General features: G+C 40.0%; 1 protein-coding gene across 7 annotated transcripts in view; it reads right to left on the bottom strand.

The window, feature by feature from the left end:
• Window positions 1-15,867, bottom strand: part of FAM13A (family with sequence similarity 13 member A) — a 133,273-nt gene that overhangs the window by 99,837 nt on the left and 17,569 nt on the right. For all 7 annotated transcript variants that reach the window (XM_075751617.1, XM_075751618.1, XM_075751620.1 and 4 more), the window contains exon 5: window positions 8,685-8,844. In XM_075751617.1, the coding sequence (XP_075607732.1) occupies window positions 8,685-8,844 (160 nt within the window). The remainder of the gene's footprint in view (window positions 1-8,684; window positions 8,845-15,867) is intronic.

The raw sequence follows: 15,867 nt of genomic DNA, 5'->3' as shown, positions 1-15,867 counted from the left end.
AGTGTCTGGCCTCTTGTGTCCCTTGCACCACATATTGCTCTTAGGCTGCCCTCAGCCCTGTTTATTACAAGTAAGTTTTGGGGCACCAGAAATTCTGCAAAGCAGCGGATCTTACAGGCACACCAGGGTGTACCAACCAGCTTCTCCTGGACAAACCTATCTTCACAGTCCTCAAAGGAGGGCTTTTCAAAAACGCACAGGACTTATACTGAAGTCAGTGAGCATTTCACTATTCTTTTATAATGGGAAAAAGAATTAATTCAGCTCTGAGCCCTTCTGAAGCTCCCACCTTGAAAGTACTACAGGTGAAGCTAAAGGCAGAGGTCAGCAAGAATTAACACACACACCCCCCGCCCCCAGGCTGAGAAATGTCTTACACTTTGGATCAGTTCTGACTGCCGGCAGTATGTCCTTATTATAAAGACAGCACTGACTGCCAATTTATACAGCGGGAATAATGCTGATCATTTTGTGTAACCTGATTAACTGAACAACTAATTAACGAGAAACAGAATAAACATTGGGGAATCTGAACAGGAGGAACTGAGAGATTTGTCTTAGTAGAAAAATTCTCATCCTCCTTTTCCTAACCTCCTTTTTTCTCCATGGGTACAGCAAGGATGTCAGAAATAGCTGGCTAGAGCAGGGGCTCACATGCTTGTTTTACTGTGCCTTGTTTCTTGGTGCTGACTTTAATGCTTCCCTTTCAAAAGTTGTTGTACTGACTGAGATGGACTGCTCCCAAGTGCTAAATCATGATGTCACTCCATCGCCCCTCCCCTCCCCCCCAAAAAACCCCCCACCATCCCACAACAAAACAACAACAGACAATGAACGAAAAACATTTCAAGTAAAACGTGCAAATACAGACTGGGACACACATACACATATGGATCTTATTTTCTCTACATTTTGGCTATATGGTGTTATCATGAGGCAATGATAATATCACTGTGTATTTGTTTAAGCAAAAAATTGCGAGAGTAAAAGCTAAATTCCCGAGCATCTCAACTGCAAAATTTGCCAGTTGTGTTCAAAAAATTTATAGTATACTAGAAATATGGACAGCAGGACAGAGACGTTTGTTATATGCCCCTGTTCCCTTTAAACATGCTAAATCTTAATGTGTTAAAATGAAAATACTGTTGGTGAAATTCTAGTGAAAGAAATAGCAGCATAATAATTTATTACTTTACAGAGTTTAGCATTAACATATTTGTGTAAAATATTCAGGATTCAATTTAGTAACACCACAAGTGACAGATTTATAATCTTGTGAATGCTTTAATGAACTTCAAGAGCAGAAACATTCTGTTTTAATACTACATATACAGAGCTGTCAAAACCAGCAGAGCTAGAAGCACTGGAAAACTATTTCAAAAAATCACACAAGGAATTATTTGGGGATCATCTGATTTTTCACTTGCCTTTCTGAATCACAGCCTAAACATAACTGTCCTCCTCACTCCAGATTGAATCTGCTATAGGTGAAGGGTTTAGAGGCTTATAAACTTTCCCCTACAAATCTCATATTGCTCATTTCCTGTCAGCTCGCATCTTAAAATGTCATTCTGGCTGAATCACTATATACCCTTACTATAAACACATCCATCTGCTCACTGGTGGACAACTGCGAAGTGAATACTAGCTGAAGAAAACTGGAGACAGACTCCCACAGGTGCTCCTTCTCCTCATACACTTTCTACCCATCTTCTCATCTCCCACGTGAGCCCACGCTCCTACCCGTGGAGGCTCCCTGGCCCAGGCAGGAGAAAACTGGCATGACTTGCCCAAACAAAGGGATACTGAATTAAAGGGAAACATTTGTTGAGACCTTCAGAAAGGATTTTCAAAGGAGATCAGTTCCCACTGCCTCCTGATGGGAAAGAATTAATCCAATACTGAAAGCCAACCATTAACACGATGCTAAAATGGTCACAGACATGAAAGAAGACTAAAGGAAACTATCTAGACCCTGCAGGCTTAGCCAGGGCAGCGTAACATGGATTAGAAGTGGATGCCTTTTTTCCTGACGTAAATGAGGGATTGCTCTCGTGTCTGCTGAACATATAACCATGGGTCCAGAGCACTGAGGTGGTAGGGAGGCGTGATTTATTTAGGGGGAGTCCACTCAGCCTCAGAGTTGGCAAGTTCTCAGCAGTTTCTCCTGGATCTTGTCAAGGGATTAGAACCTTATGCTAAGATATTTAAGTGAAAACAGCTTAGAAAGGGAAAGAAACATTTATTAGTGAAGATCTTGCTTTAGGCAACCGGGGAAATAATCCAAAACGTGGCTTTCAGTAGAGGTGGAGCTTTGCAGCTGACTGCAAAGGGAGCAAAGTCAAGCCAAGCTGGAGAACTTTTTGACCATCTTACCTTTCTTACCTCTCCCCAGGGAGAAGGGCTCAAATCCTACCAAGGGCTGAATGATCTGGTTTGAGTGTTCAATCAGAAGGAGCAAGCAAGCAGTCCACTCTAAAATAGTGCTGCCAAAGTCAGCTGGAGCACTCTTGACATAAAAAACACGCTCAGGGGCTTGCCTTGCTGGAGTGGCCACCACGCACTTCACACACACCAAGCACCAACAGATGCAGCTACACGCAGTGGATTAGTTGTCTCCTTGGAAATCTAATGACAGGCTTGCAGAACACAGTGCATGCACTTTTGCAGCCATTTAAGGTACTATTTTGCCAACTAATCCTCCCAACTGAAGTGGCAGCTTTTGTCAGAAGACTAGAAACAAACAGGATAAAAATGCAAGAAGTTAATTGCATCTAAAATAAAAGAGGTGTTTTGAAACTATTAGTTTTTGCAAAAGCCAGAGAAAGACCAATTTCTGTAGCTCTTCAAGGAGTGAAATCCCCCTGTTCAGATGTCATCAGAATGCACCTACCTTAGATTCACAATGTTGAAATTGCACCTTTATAATTTTACTTGACTTTGTAACTTTGAATTTTAATTTAAAATTAAATGTTATAATTTTAATTTTATAAATGGACTTGCTTTCTCTTCTGCATCAGGTGAAGAGGGCTATGTGTTCTATCACCTAGCTGGGGAAGTAAGGGAAAAACCTTTTGCATTCCCGTCCCAAATATGTAATCGAGCCAGGAACAGCATTACATCCTCATCATGCCAGTGCTTGTGTTCCAGTGCAAATATTTATGTGCTCTGAGCTGACCGGTTCTTAAAACTGAAAGTGCTCTGTCAAGAAGGCATTAGAGAGAAAAGGTGAAAAAATTAATCAAAAAGTAATCTTGTAACCCTGCATAACTAGGTCATAGGTTGTATGTTTTATTTGAAGGCCACACTGAGCTAAAAACCATCATATTATTAAAGATGACATGTTTCACCTGAAACCAGTGGAAAGGGTAATTCCAGAAATCTCCCAAGTGAGTTTCATAATAGTTTGTCCGTCCAGATTTCCCTGGCCACTTGAACTAAATAAATATCCTCTTCACTTCCTATCTTTGATCATCAGAGAAGCCTTATCACTGTTATTCAAAGGCCCATTTCATTACAGTGGTAACAATACAACCCTTGCTAGCGATACGACATAGGACTATATGCAGCTGCAGTTTGAACAGCACTTTAACATCTTTGGAAATGAAAGGTCCTCAATCAAAATTATTATTTTTGTTGTTACTGTAGGTTTCATAAACCTATTTATTGAAGATGATGATAAAATTGGCAATACTGCAACTCAAGACCAACTAACCTTTAATCATATGAGTTATCACTCAGTTTAGTGCCACAAAAGTCTATCAGGACCATACCTAAACACACTAGGAATTCTGTTCCAAAGCAGAACATAAACAACATTTTATTATAATACCCTGACATTTGTGATGTGATAAATGCACAGCAGTGCAGATACACTGTCAGAGACTTAACTGTTCACATGTAACACTGCCCAATAAAAAAAATATCTATTTATGATCCTGAAAATCTGAAAAATACAACACAGACCAGATAGCTAATGAGAACACTCAACCCATTTCTCTCTAACTAGCAGAGCCTATTGATCAACAGACTGAGACTCTTTCAGACCTTCACTGGGTTAGGAAATTAAACTGAAGCTTGGATAAAAGTCTTCAGGATTGTAGTAACAGCTGGCTGCAAATAAGACCTATAAACCCCAAAAACCCTCAACTTAAATTGGAATTAAAAAAAATAATAGTCAAACCACATAATTCTTTTATGGGAAGGAATTTCCAAATATATATATATATATATGTATGTATATTTCTGAAGAAAGTACATGTTATATTTCCACCTGCTGGCCACCTGCCTGGAAGATCGTACGGATCTCATTCTACTAGGTGGAGTGAGAAACTAATCAAGTCCTTCCGGGCGAGGCGTCAGGAACCTGACAGTTCAATTTCTCACTGAAATAGAAACTGTTCTAAGATAAATTTCCTATTTTGTGAAAATTGCACTTTATTTTTTTCTTTTAAACATAGAGGTTTCCAAAGAAAAACTCCCCATCATTTCTAAGTATAATCCTACCATACGCCTGAGCAATGAGCAAGAGGCAGCTTTACGGTCCTGACAAAGCAGGGACTGGAATGCAGCTTGCAGAGATTTCCGGCTCCCTTACTTTCTGAATTATGATCCACTGAGAAAGCAAGCTAAGAAATCCCCTTTTCCTGGCACAACTTGTCTTTCCCAATGACTGAGCAATCTTTGAAAGAATATAACTGTAGTGAAGGTGTTCCTGTGTCTCCTCAGTGCACGTACACAGCAAGAATGACAGTTCAGTTATCAACAGCCCTACAGAATCATGTCTCTTTTTCCCATCTCTAAAATTTATTAGCTTTTGGTTTCCTTAAAACAGGTTTTATTTGAGCTGCTGCAATCTATACCTGGATTTAAATGTTTTTACTCCTCCTGCCAGTCTGTAGCATTGTGGATTTCCCCTAGCTATGATCAGCATGGTAGACAAGATGCAACTTTCTCCACTCAAGCTGTTTTTCCTTTCCAGTACACTGCTCAAAGTTGTTTGATGTTTTCATGACTTTATCTGAATGATCTACATATTCTTGTTTTCATTTTAAAAGAGCAGTACTTCCTGCTTTTAAAAATCCACTGATTTTATAGCCAAAGTGTAGGAAAATCTTAAGATATCCAGATCATGAAGTGTCAGGAGTCATGCAAGTTTGGGAAGATGGTAAACGTCACCGAGCACATGAGAGGAGGTACGTTCCCATATTGGGATGGGATGATATAAGCCACTACTCCCATTTCTGGGTATTTGCTCAAAATTAATGATTTCAGGTTGATGTCAACTTCAAAAAAGATGATTATGAGTGGATGATGTGAAGCAACAGGCACCTAAGCCATCTCAAGAACAACTGAAGGCTGCAGGGGGAAGTAATATTTTTGCAATACCTTTAGAGACTAAAGATACATTCCTGTTTTTCCAGTTGAGATTTCAGCACCAAAGTAAGAGCCTGAAGCCATGAAAAAGAGATAAGAAAAAGCAGGGCTAATTTATTAATGCAGTAAGCTAAAAAGCCATACTAGAGCACTGAGAAGTACATTGTTCAATGTTGTTGTCTTTCCTTATTTTTTTTAAACCACTGTCATTTGGTTTCAAATTTTGATCCAAGTTAGTCGTTCTACAAATTTGTGGCATTCTTTTCCCTATATAAGAAGTTCCATGCTTATAGGTGCTCTTTCCAAACTCTTAATCAAGAAACACCCGGATCAGCCCTGATGGCTTTGACCATCATGAGGTTAATCTCTTAACACAATGTAAAACCTAAATTCTTCCTGTAAGTATCTGTGTCCCCATTTTGGGAACCTTAGCTTTGGGTAAGACTAACAGCAGCATTCCAACCAAAAGGAGGCACTAATACTTGTCTAGGAAAAGTGTCTTGATAAGCCCTAGCCCCACACTACACACCCAGGAGAACACATAAGGAAGGTCACATTACCACAAGAACTGTACTAACAGAGAGGAAAAGTTATCTCCACATTCAAGAAAATAAAAAAAAGGATGGCAAAGAAATATGGACTGTGGATGTGCTACAGCATCTGTGCAGTGACTGGAGGTGATGGAAAGCCATATATCAAGAGTGCTGCAGCTTTTGCGCTTCACTACAGACTGCCAGCCATTTCTCTGGAGTAGGAATGAAGGGTTATCAGATTTGAGTACAGGGAGAATAGTGGGACAGGGCTGTGGGAATTCGGGAGAAAAATGTAAAGATGGAAAAGAGAGAAATGAGAGAGAGTGAAGGCAGTCATGGGAAAGGTAGCAGTGTAGTGATTCAGGGTGAAACACTGGCAATGGAGTGATTTGAGGGAGGGCTTGACAGAAATATCCCAGAAGGAAGTGAGCGAGGTCATCTAAATTTCCCCTGCTCACCCTCCTGCTGCTCACAATGTAAAAGCAAAAAAACCCAACAAAAAACTAACATTTAGATAAAAGCAGCTGAGTTTGGTAAAGGGCAGGTCCTCATTTTCTTCCCTTTCCTTACTCTCTGCTCCCCCATTCCGCCATGGTTCATGCTTGAGTGCAACACCCTTAAAATCAACAAGGCCTCAGTTTATGACACAGTTGTCCTGAGTATCCTACATTTTTCACTCCTTGCAACAGGATTACTTGGCAAATCTCTCTCCAGCTACCTGTAGATATGAATTAATCAATGGCTTTTCAAGAAGTATCAACTTTACTTACAAATGGCTTGCTATTTTCTAGACACTGTGATCCAGGTCATGCCAAATAATTCTCTGATGCATTTGTTCTTTTATGACATGGATCAGTTAGCTCCTACTGTATGTAACAGTTCACACATTAGCAAATTGGCAATCACTTTTCTCTACTGAATCTCATTTATTACTTTTTTTTTTTTATTCTTCAAGTGCACCATCTCTAATTTATTATACAAATTGGCTAGGATAGGGGATATCTGCTAGGATACAAGAAAAGTAACCTTTGGGAATGCCGCAGTATTTGGAAGCTATCAACAAGATTCAAAGACACAAACACAATGTAAGCCCTTGTGTTTAGTCATGGCTCATTCCTCTCAGGCAGTCATCTGTCTCCTGAGGCAAAGCAATAGGCAACATTGTTCATCTCACTTGAGTAACTATATCTTTCAGGCTATTTAGTTGGAGTAATTCTGGTTGTCACCATCTGCTTTGATAGCTCGGACCTCTGAACTGCTGTGGGAAATCTCACAGGTCTCCATCTTTGTGCACTCCCAATTTCTAGTAAGTCCTTGAAAGTGAAAAACTATCTTTGTTTTTGCAACTGGCTGAGGCTGGAAGGAGATGGGAGACATATCTCAAGCCTTTCTTCTGGGCTCTTTAAAGTACCATGTCTTTTTATAATTACGTTCTCCTTAACCTGTTTTTGTTACTGAAGTGACCATCAGCTGCTAAACATCACTCTCATCTGCCAGGCAGATTATTTCCATTACCTAGAAGTTACTGTGACTTCAGTAACATATATTAGGGAGGACATTGCAAGTCATCAGTCATTCTGTCTCCTTCCACAGAAGCATTTTAGGTGAATGTTAGTAACAGCTAAAAGACTAAACAGCTAAAGACTTCCTCACTGATTCACCACATAAGAAAACAACCAACCCTTCTAAAGGCAGCTGGGTACAACTCATACAGATTGCCCTGCAGTTCAGATTCAACAGACCCTCCTGTGATACACTGCAAAGGAAGAGATGTTTTCAGATGATTTCACTTGACTGGCAGAACTTGGGCTCACACCAAACTTCTTGGTCTGTCAGGGTCAAAGACATTATATTTTTCTAACTTATTTTCTGACATTTCCATTTCAGCCAGTGAAGGCTAAGGGGATTTTATCAGTGGGTGCTCGCAAAACCCTACCAAGGCAAGGCATGTAGTGCAACCCTATCAAATTCTAGGGCTCACACCTTGGAAGGGAGTAATTATCTGCACAGCTAACACACACAAAGAAATAAGGTGATCACAAACCATCCTCATGACCATTCCCTGCACAGACTTCAGGTTGCTTCCTGTAGTAAAGGCAGCACAAACTGGAACAAGACACTTTTGGCTGTCCTACTTATTTTTGTCATTTTTTTCTGAACTTTAGAATTCTCTGATGTTACAGACAGCCCTCTTCCCCCCAAAGATGATATACTTTAATTATATCACTTTTATTTTAACAGCTCAAATGTACTTCCTTCAAATAGTAACTGCTCTTTAATGCTTGTCTTCAAGTGCACTCAGAAATGGCTGTTCCAAGTCAGAAGATGTGATTTTTTAAATTCAGGTACATGCTTGAGACAAGTAGACTTCATAGCAGCAAAGGCTAGAGACCTCAAACTGTCCTAAAGTATAACAGTTCATCATCACTGATGTACTCTGTAAGTAATCACCATGTCAGAAAACTTGAATATTTCCTAGAATTATTCTGCCTCCACATTTAAAACCATTTAAATTTTAGCAGATATATTTCCTATATAAATAACAGTGAGTAGCTAACAAAGAATAAAGATGTTTAACAGAATCAACTTCCAGACTGGTAATGAAAATTAGCCTATCAGCAGAATTGATTTGTAAACTGCATACCAATCAATAACACAGAACATTATTACAACAGTGCCTGCTTCCCACTTACCTAAAAGATTTCTGAATTGAAGCCTGCAGTAAGCCTGCATTATTGATTTGCTATAAGAAAATGAAATATTAGAGATACTCACTTTTACCAAAATAATTCTTGCTAGCTCTTCACATACAGGCTTTTCTTCATCCTTCTTCAAACCTTCTAATTCAAACAAGGTATTGTAATTTTCCAGCATTTTTGTCATTATCTTGTTACAGATCTCCTGTTCTTTTATACCTTCAAATCCAGAGGGCACGCTAAAATTGGATAGAACACAAAGCAGAGCGTTATAGGTACTCAATATACAAAAGTTCCTGTACAGAGTCTCTGTAACATTTCAGTTGTGGATACAGGCTGGCTAGCAAGCACAGGAAACTTTGTCTTGGAAAGGAGGATTGCGTCTATGCTGGTAACAACTATCACTGTTTGCTTGCAGGTTTTCTTACTGGCATTAAATATTGTATCTGTTGGTCACACTATCTACTCCACAGGATCTAGGTAGAGATCTAATTGAGACAACCACCAAATGAGATACCACTGACTTTAGTAAAAGTTGGGTTCATGACTGCAACACAGACAGCATGTGGCATTTAAATGTCCTGAACTGTTAACGGGAAGACTCAGATTCCTCCAAAAAGTGGTTTGTGATGACCTCAAAGGTATACAAGAAGGATCAGTCAAGAAATTAAGAAAACCCACATGCTGAGCAGAACAGTAAGAGTTAAGCAAGATCTCCGCAGCTTCCGGTGACCCCATGCTGAACACCAGATTTCTTAACCTAAATTTTGAGTTGCCATTTCTTTTGAAAGTAGGCTCATAACTCACAAGGCTTTTTAAAACAGAGAGATGGAAGCTGCCTTCTGCAGAACAACCTAAAAGATTCATATAAAAAGAGGTTTCTAACCTCCACTTTCTGCGAAAATAACCAACTACTTGGCTGCAGAAGCAGCAACTTCTTGCTCTCTTGAAATAGCCCCTGTGCAGCCAGGAATTGCTTGCCACAGACCTTAAAGGCACACACAGAAGAAAAGGCAAGATACTGATTTGGAAGAAGTGTTGTATTCCAGTCTATGCTCCTTTGCCTTCCTTATGTGTTTCATACAACCCTGTCATGAGGTAAAAACCACATATTACTCACAATAGAGCACACAGTTGAAGCATCTAATGATCATCTGCTGTAATGTAGGCTTTCTGCATGTTTTGTTGGACTTTGTTGTCCAAAACTGACTTAAATTCTGTTTTAATGCAAAAGTAAGATCTCTGAAGAAGCTTCTTCAGCATTTAAAATAGTTCTCCAATCATCCAGTGTTTGCCATTATACAGCATTTCCAGCAGGTGCACCCTCCTCAATAATCCCCAAAGTGGCTGCATGGATGTGAATTTTCTAAAGACCTTAGATAATGTCAGAGACTGCAGAGCAGGACATACAAGAAAACACAGTAAAGATTTAAAGGGGGGAGGCAAAAACCAGAAACAGAAAGAGTTTCAAGTATTTTTTGGCTGAGGACAACTAGTGATGGTATGAGAGGAAAAAAACACCCAGCCCTCCAAAAATTAAACAAATGCCATCAGACTTACTTACAGGGATGTAACTTGAAAGTAAACCGTTGTTTACTATAACCAGCAAATTAAAATTTACAAATAATTATCTACTATAAAACTAATTATAGTTTATTGGGGTGAAATGTGCATTTCAATAAGAAGGCTCTGAAAGTAGATGCCCCTAGAAATTCGCCATCAAAATGTGCCCTCTTGTAGGGGTTGCCAGTGATCCTTCTCAGTATTTTACTCTCTGTAGTGCATCTACATGCCAACAGGGAGAGGATCCCACTGCAGCAGAATGCATCTTTGTAAACTCCAGAGGACAATCTTTACACTGTCATTTCGACATTCACTGCATGCTGGAGTTGCAGGACCTAAAGTTTAAAGGAACTGGATTATTTTACACTGCAGAACATTGCCAACTGTAAAATGGGTCAGTCTCAGCTGCCTTAAATAAATCCATTGATTTCACTAGTGTGGAACCTGGCCTCAGACTAAAGGAAAAATGGGACAGCTTCTATTGATGGATGTGCATGCATACTTCAGCCAATTCACTTTAAAGAATGTCAGATATTCACTACAAGATAGTATCTGGCCTGAATAAAAGACAGTGTATTTATGCAATAGGCCCATGCAACCACCCTGATTTAAGGAAACCCCTCTTCCCATGCTAAATAATGTTGGCTAAATGAGTTGGCATGGCACAGAGCTTGCTTGATAATTCAAGCAAATCCTGACTGTTACCTTCCTGATGTATTTCTCCAAAACAGTGTACCACTTAAACAAGCCTGGCACCCCTATGAACCTCATTTGTAGGAAAAGGACTGAAAACGTACTAGAGTGAGTTCAAGTTAAAATAAAGACTCCAGGCAGCTTCAATGAGTTTTAGAGCAGAACCTTGACTTAAGCCACATCTGCTGGGAAGTACAACAGCCAACACTTCCCTACTGGCAACAGCAAACACCAAAAAACTCTTCCTGGTTGAAAAACAGCCCAGCCTATAAAGTTTCCACAAAGCACACAGACAGTATTTAACTTCTGCCCAATTCCATGGCTTTCTTGCCCTCCCTTCCCCAGATTATTTTGTCAGTTAAACTTTATTAAATCAAATCTGTGAAAAGTCCAGCATCTTTTTCTGAACAATTCTGTATGTGTATGGTGAGATGCATATGCAGAACACAAGACTAAAGCACATAGCTTTAGTATTTTTTATCACCCCTCTCTGAATGTAATCAAGCAGAGCAGCATGAATTGTTTTGTTTTAATGGCAGTGTAACATACTTCACTCATTGCCATCTCTCTGCCACTTAAACAGGCATATTTTACAAAGTTTCTCATTCATTTTTTTCCTTTAATTGCTGTTATTAGACCTCCATCATGGCAAGGATTGTTATACTCTTTGAGCTATTGATGGTGACCTTTTCCTTGCAATAGATCTTCAGCTCAGCGTATATAAGAAGTTTAGATTATGAGCATGCACCACTCTGCATATTTATACAAGTTAAAACCCATCTGTTGCCACACCAGTCTGACTAGACCTTTCTGAAAATGTATGTAGAAAAAAAGAGTATCTTACTTCAGCTTTTCTTAGTCTGAAAAGTCATAATACCTACAAATTTCACTTCACCTCGCTAGAAAAACCCAGTCCTATGAGAAAGTATTCTCTCATGCTACCACTTTCATGATTCACACTGTACTCCTTGGAAATTTCTCATATTCTTTTGTAAAGACCTTGTTAAAACATTACAGTAAAACTGTGTTCACATTCATGGTTCCTCTATGTCTAATTTGCATGTTAATTAGGCCCTATAACTGTGTTGCTTTTTAAGTTAGATGCACATCTTTCTTCAGTTACAAAATCCTCAATGGCAGGACTTGATGCTATCATAGCCACGTATATACGAACTACTTCAGTAGCAGCACCAGAAACAGCAGCAGAACATCAGTTTCACTACCAGAAACACATTTTCTAGAAAGGAGGCATAAACCTCTAGTTTCTGTGGTCATTTCTAGAAAAAAAAAATGTTCATGGGTTCAGTTCTATCTTAGAGATTTGAGCTGGAAAACTCCTACTGAGTTCTCGCAGTAGCTCAATGTCATGAGCAGATACATAGCACAGGCAGTGACAGAAGCAAATTCTCTAGCGTTCTCCCTTAGATTCATGGGACACCCTGCCCTTCCCAGAGAGATGCTCTGAGTAATCTGTGTGCAGATTGGCTCCACATTAAGTATTTGGGGAAAACGTGCTTTGTCTAAATGAGGCAGCAGCATTAACAGTATCTGATTCAGTCAAGCAAGGCTGAGGGCAAAGGTGCGTTAGTACCACAAGTTTTACAGGATATGAAAGACCGGAATTATTGGTGAAGCTACTTTAAAGCAGAAAAAGCAGTAGTTCTCCAAGTTAAAACATTACTTGGGAATAGGATCAATCTGTTAGTCCTCCATTTCAAAATATGAACCCAGCAGTATTTCACACTTCTGCACAATGTCCTACCAGCATGCCTGGCCCACTCACTGCAGCTCCGTGCTACTCATGTCCACACAGTCCAGTGCTCACTTGTTCTTTTGGTTCTTCCAGACCACTTCAAGCTAGGAGTGTGTCTGCTTCCATGGGGATGCTCAAGAAAGCTAGTCTCAAATGGGTTAAACCACATCAAAGCCCTGTGTCAAAACTCTTACTCAGAACTAAAGTGACCTGAGGTCAGATTAAACTCATTGTGAATGAATTACATTTCATGCATTAGTTAAATGAGTTTACCTCAGGGTCCCTGTAAACAAGTTGTAACAGGCTAAATGCAGAGTGGGCTTATGAGAGAGTGAATCTCCAGACTCTACTGTGAGTGGTGCAGTAACACATCCAAACATGACTGCATCCGGCATGAGATAGACATCACTACAAGGCTCTGTCACCATCCATCACACTTGAGAAACTTGCTTCAAGTGGAAACAAGGGCCAGGAGGACTTGGGATGTAGTCATCTGCTGTAATGATCTGGACTGAGATCACCAAACTGATTTCCCCAGGCAACAACTGCTGACAGCTCCCTGTCACAAGTGAGAACCGGCAATTTCCGTGTGAAACAGTGCATCTCATTACAAGTTCCTGATGGTGTTCAACCCCACCCTGTCTGAGATGAAGGAAATGGTAATGTGCATTCTTAAGTGGCTTATACAGAAGTAGCTTGCATGGAATGACAGCACTGTAACCCTAATTTACAAACCACTGAGGGCTATATGCTCTGTCTTCTCTGACTGCTACTTTTGCTGTTTGTACAGTACCTTTTGTAGAGTAAGACCACAAAGTCACCTTACCATTCTCCTGGAGGATCCCACAAGAAATGAAGGCACTCAGAGAACAGGGAACATTACAAGGGTTTTTTGTTTCTCCAGTCCTCGCAAAGTACCTCAGATGCCCATCAGCCCCTCAACAAGCATAACTAAAGGTCTGGAGAGCAGAGCTGCAGTAACTTTAAGAGGCTACAATTTCAGGCGGTCTGCTCTGTTCCTCTAGACAGATGTTACTGTGCCTATAAAACAGATATGACTTCACAGCCACAACTTGGCCCTGTACTTCAGCTGATGAAAGTGATTTGTCTTAACACACTGGACCACAAACTGGTGCAGCTGAAATCAGGCACATATTCATGTCTGCAGACTCTGCTGCAAGATCAGAGGCTAACAGGTAGCTAAAGACACAGCAACAGTAATTTGAGGCAGGTGTTCATGTCAGAGTGTGCAAGTCATTTACATGCTCTGCACCATTTACAGACTTACGTCTCGCCAGTTTGGAGCAAACACACGGACGTATGTCACTGCGGAGATTTTACAGATGTGTCTTAGCTTCTGAGGCACTGGAGAATCCCATGAGGCATCTAACTGCCTACCTTTCAAAATCCGCTCCAGATTATTTTCTGTAAGATCAGATTTAGGAGTCTAAGCTAACTTGGTAATTCTATCTCCATCTCCATTACTTGCACTAGATGCATAATGCAAAATGCAGATAATGCAAAGCGGTTAGAGTGATGCTGCCACAAAGACTTTACTGGCTGGCTTCATTTATATGCAAAATCTTTTGCTCCAGCAAAAGCTCCATTTTTTCATCAGGAAATTGCAGTGGTAGTAGGCATCTCTGAATGTGCGACCTACACAAAGGGGAACAAAGGACCGTCCATAGCTTAACACCCACTCACAAAGTACATCACTCTCATCTCCAAATATTTCTAAATAGAGACTCTTTAAAAATGCTCTTTGTGATTGTATTTGAGCTGTAATATTTGCATGGAATTTTTCAACCAAAAAACCAAAACAAAAACCCCAAAACAAAACCACAGAGCATTTACTATTGAAATAATCACTATTTCATTCAAGAGATGAAATAGGAACTATCATAACACCTGACACTGAACAGAACATAAAAGAGAAACTTTCTCAACTGAAACTTGAAGGGGTGGGTGCTCACTAGGAAAACAGAAGTCTTGAGATAGAATTTGGCCAGAACAGCCCTCCACTTATCAAGAGAGCAATGCATCTTGAGCAATCCTCAAGTTATTTTACACATAGGCCATTCAATGGACTCCAGATGACAACGCTGGGTACACAACAGAGAAGAAAGAGGAGAAGAAAACATAAAAATATATCACAGAAAGGCTCGGCAATATAGTCCCTTATGCACTTCCCAAAGAGGAGGCAAGCACAAGTATTTAATATGATTGCGGACAAGAACATTTATGGCCTTCTTATATTATGCTCGATGCTTTAAACTTGCGTCATAGGGTGTAGCATACTGAATTCTTATGAAAAAAACAACTCCATTACCTTGCTGGCAAATGCAGTATTTAAAAATCTATACAAACCCTGTAAGAAAGTTTATATTGCATGCTCCAAATTGCAATAATGAATGTTAGAACAACAATTTTCAGTACTCACTTTGACCCTGATCATGGACTCAATTTTTTTTTTTTTTTTTTTTTTTTTTAAAAAAAAAAGACTGATGCAGGATTGGGACTGCATTGCCTGAAAACAAAGTCCATTCACATAATGCTTCAAAGGCCGACATTACTCCCTTAGGAATTCTAGGTCAGCCCCTCTTCAGCTTCATATACCAAATCTGTGTAGGCTCCAAGGCTGCTAGAAACCAAGTTAAGACATTCATCCAGAACTTTAGATCATATTTTAATTCTTGAAATTCAGCAAACATTAGAAATATTTTTGAATCTCTGAAATACCTACAGCTACCCTACAGATGATCTACCTTTTCTCCATATCTAATGCTTTCTTGTACAACCCTTCAGGTATCTTCTGTTACGCAATCATCAAAAAGAAACAACTGCATCTAACTCTAGCATTTTAACTGGATACTTGTATTTGCCAGCCACTTTTGGGGGGATGGAGCAATCCCTCACAACACGCTTAATCTCTGTTGGAATCAGTCAGGTTAGCGAGGGCTTGAATGATGGAGGCCACACATACAGATCATTCTTTGAGAGTTGCAAAAAAGGGTCCAAATGGATCCTCTGCTTACTCTATAACTGGTAGACTTCACATCTCTTGCCATCCCAACCAAAGGACAGGATGAGTGCAGCAGCTCCAAGAGAGCAGAGAGGAGGAGAGAAAACCCAGCTCGTCCTCTCCTTCCTCTTCAGCACAAGCTGTGAGAGCCGAGCGGAGACACACAGCAGGCCATAACTAAGGCTACAGCTCTACTGGAGCTGAGATTCAGGTCAATGGACAATAACTTTC

The sequence above is a fragment of the Balearica regulorum genome, chromosome 4, assembly GCF_011004875.1.
Source record: "Balearica regulorum gibbericeps isolate bBalReg1 chromosome 4, bBalReg1.pri, whole genome shotgun sequence".
Classification (NCBI taxonomy): Eukaryota; Metazoa; Chordata; class Aves; order Gruiformes; family Gruidae; genus Balearica; species Balearica regulorum.
This window is presented reverse-complemented; position numbering and strand designations above follow the sequence as displayed.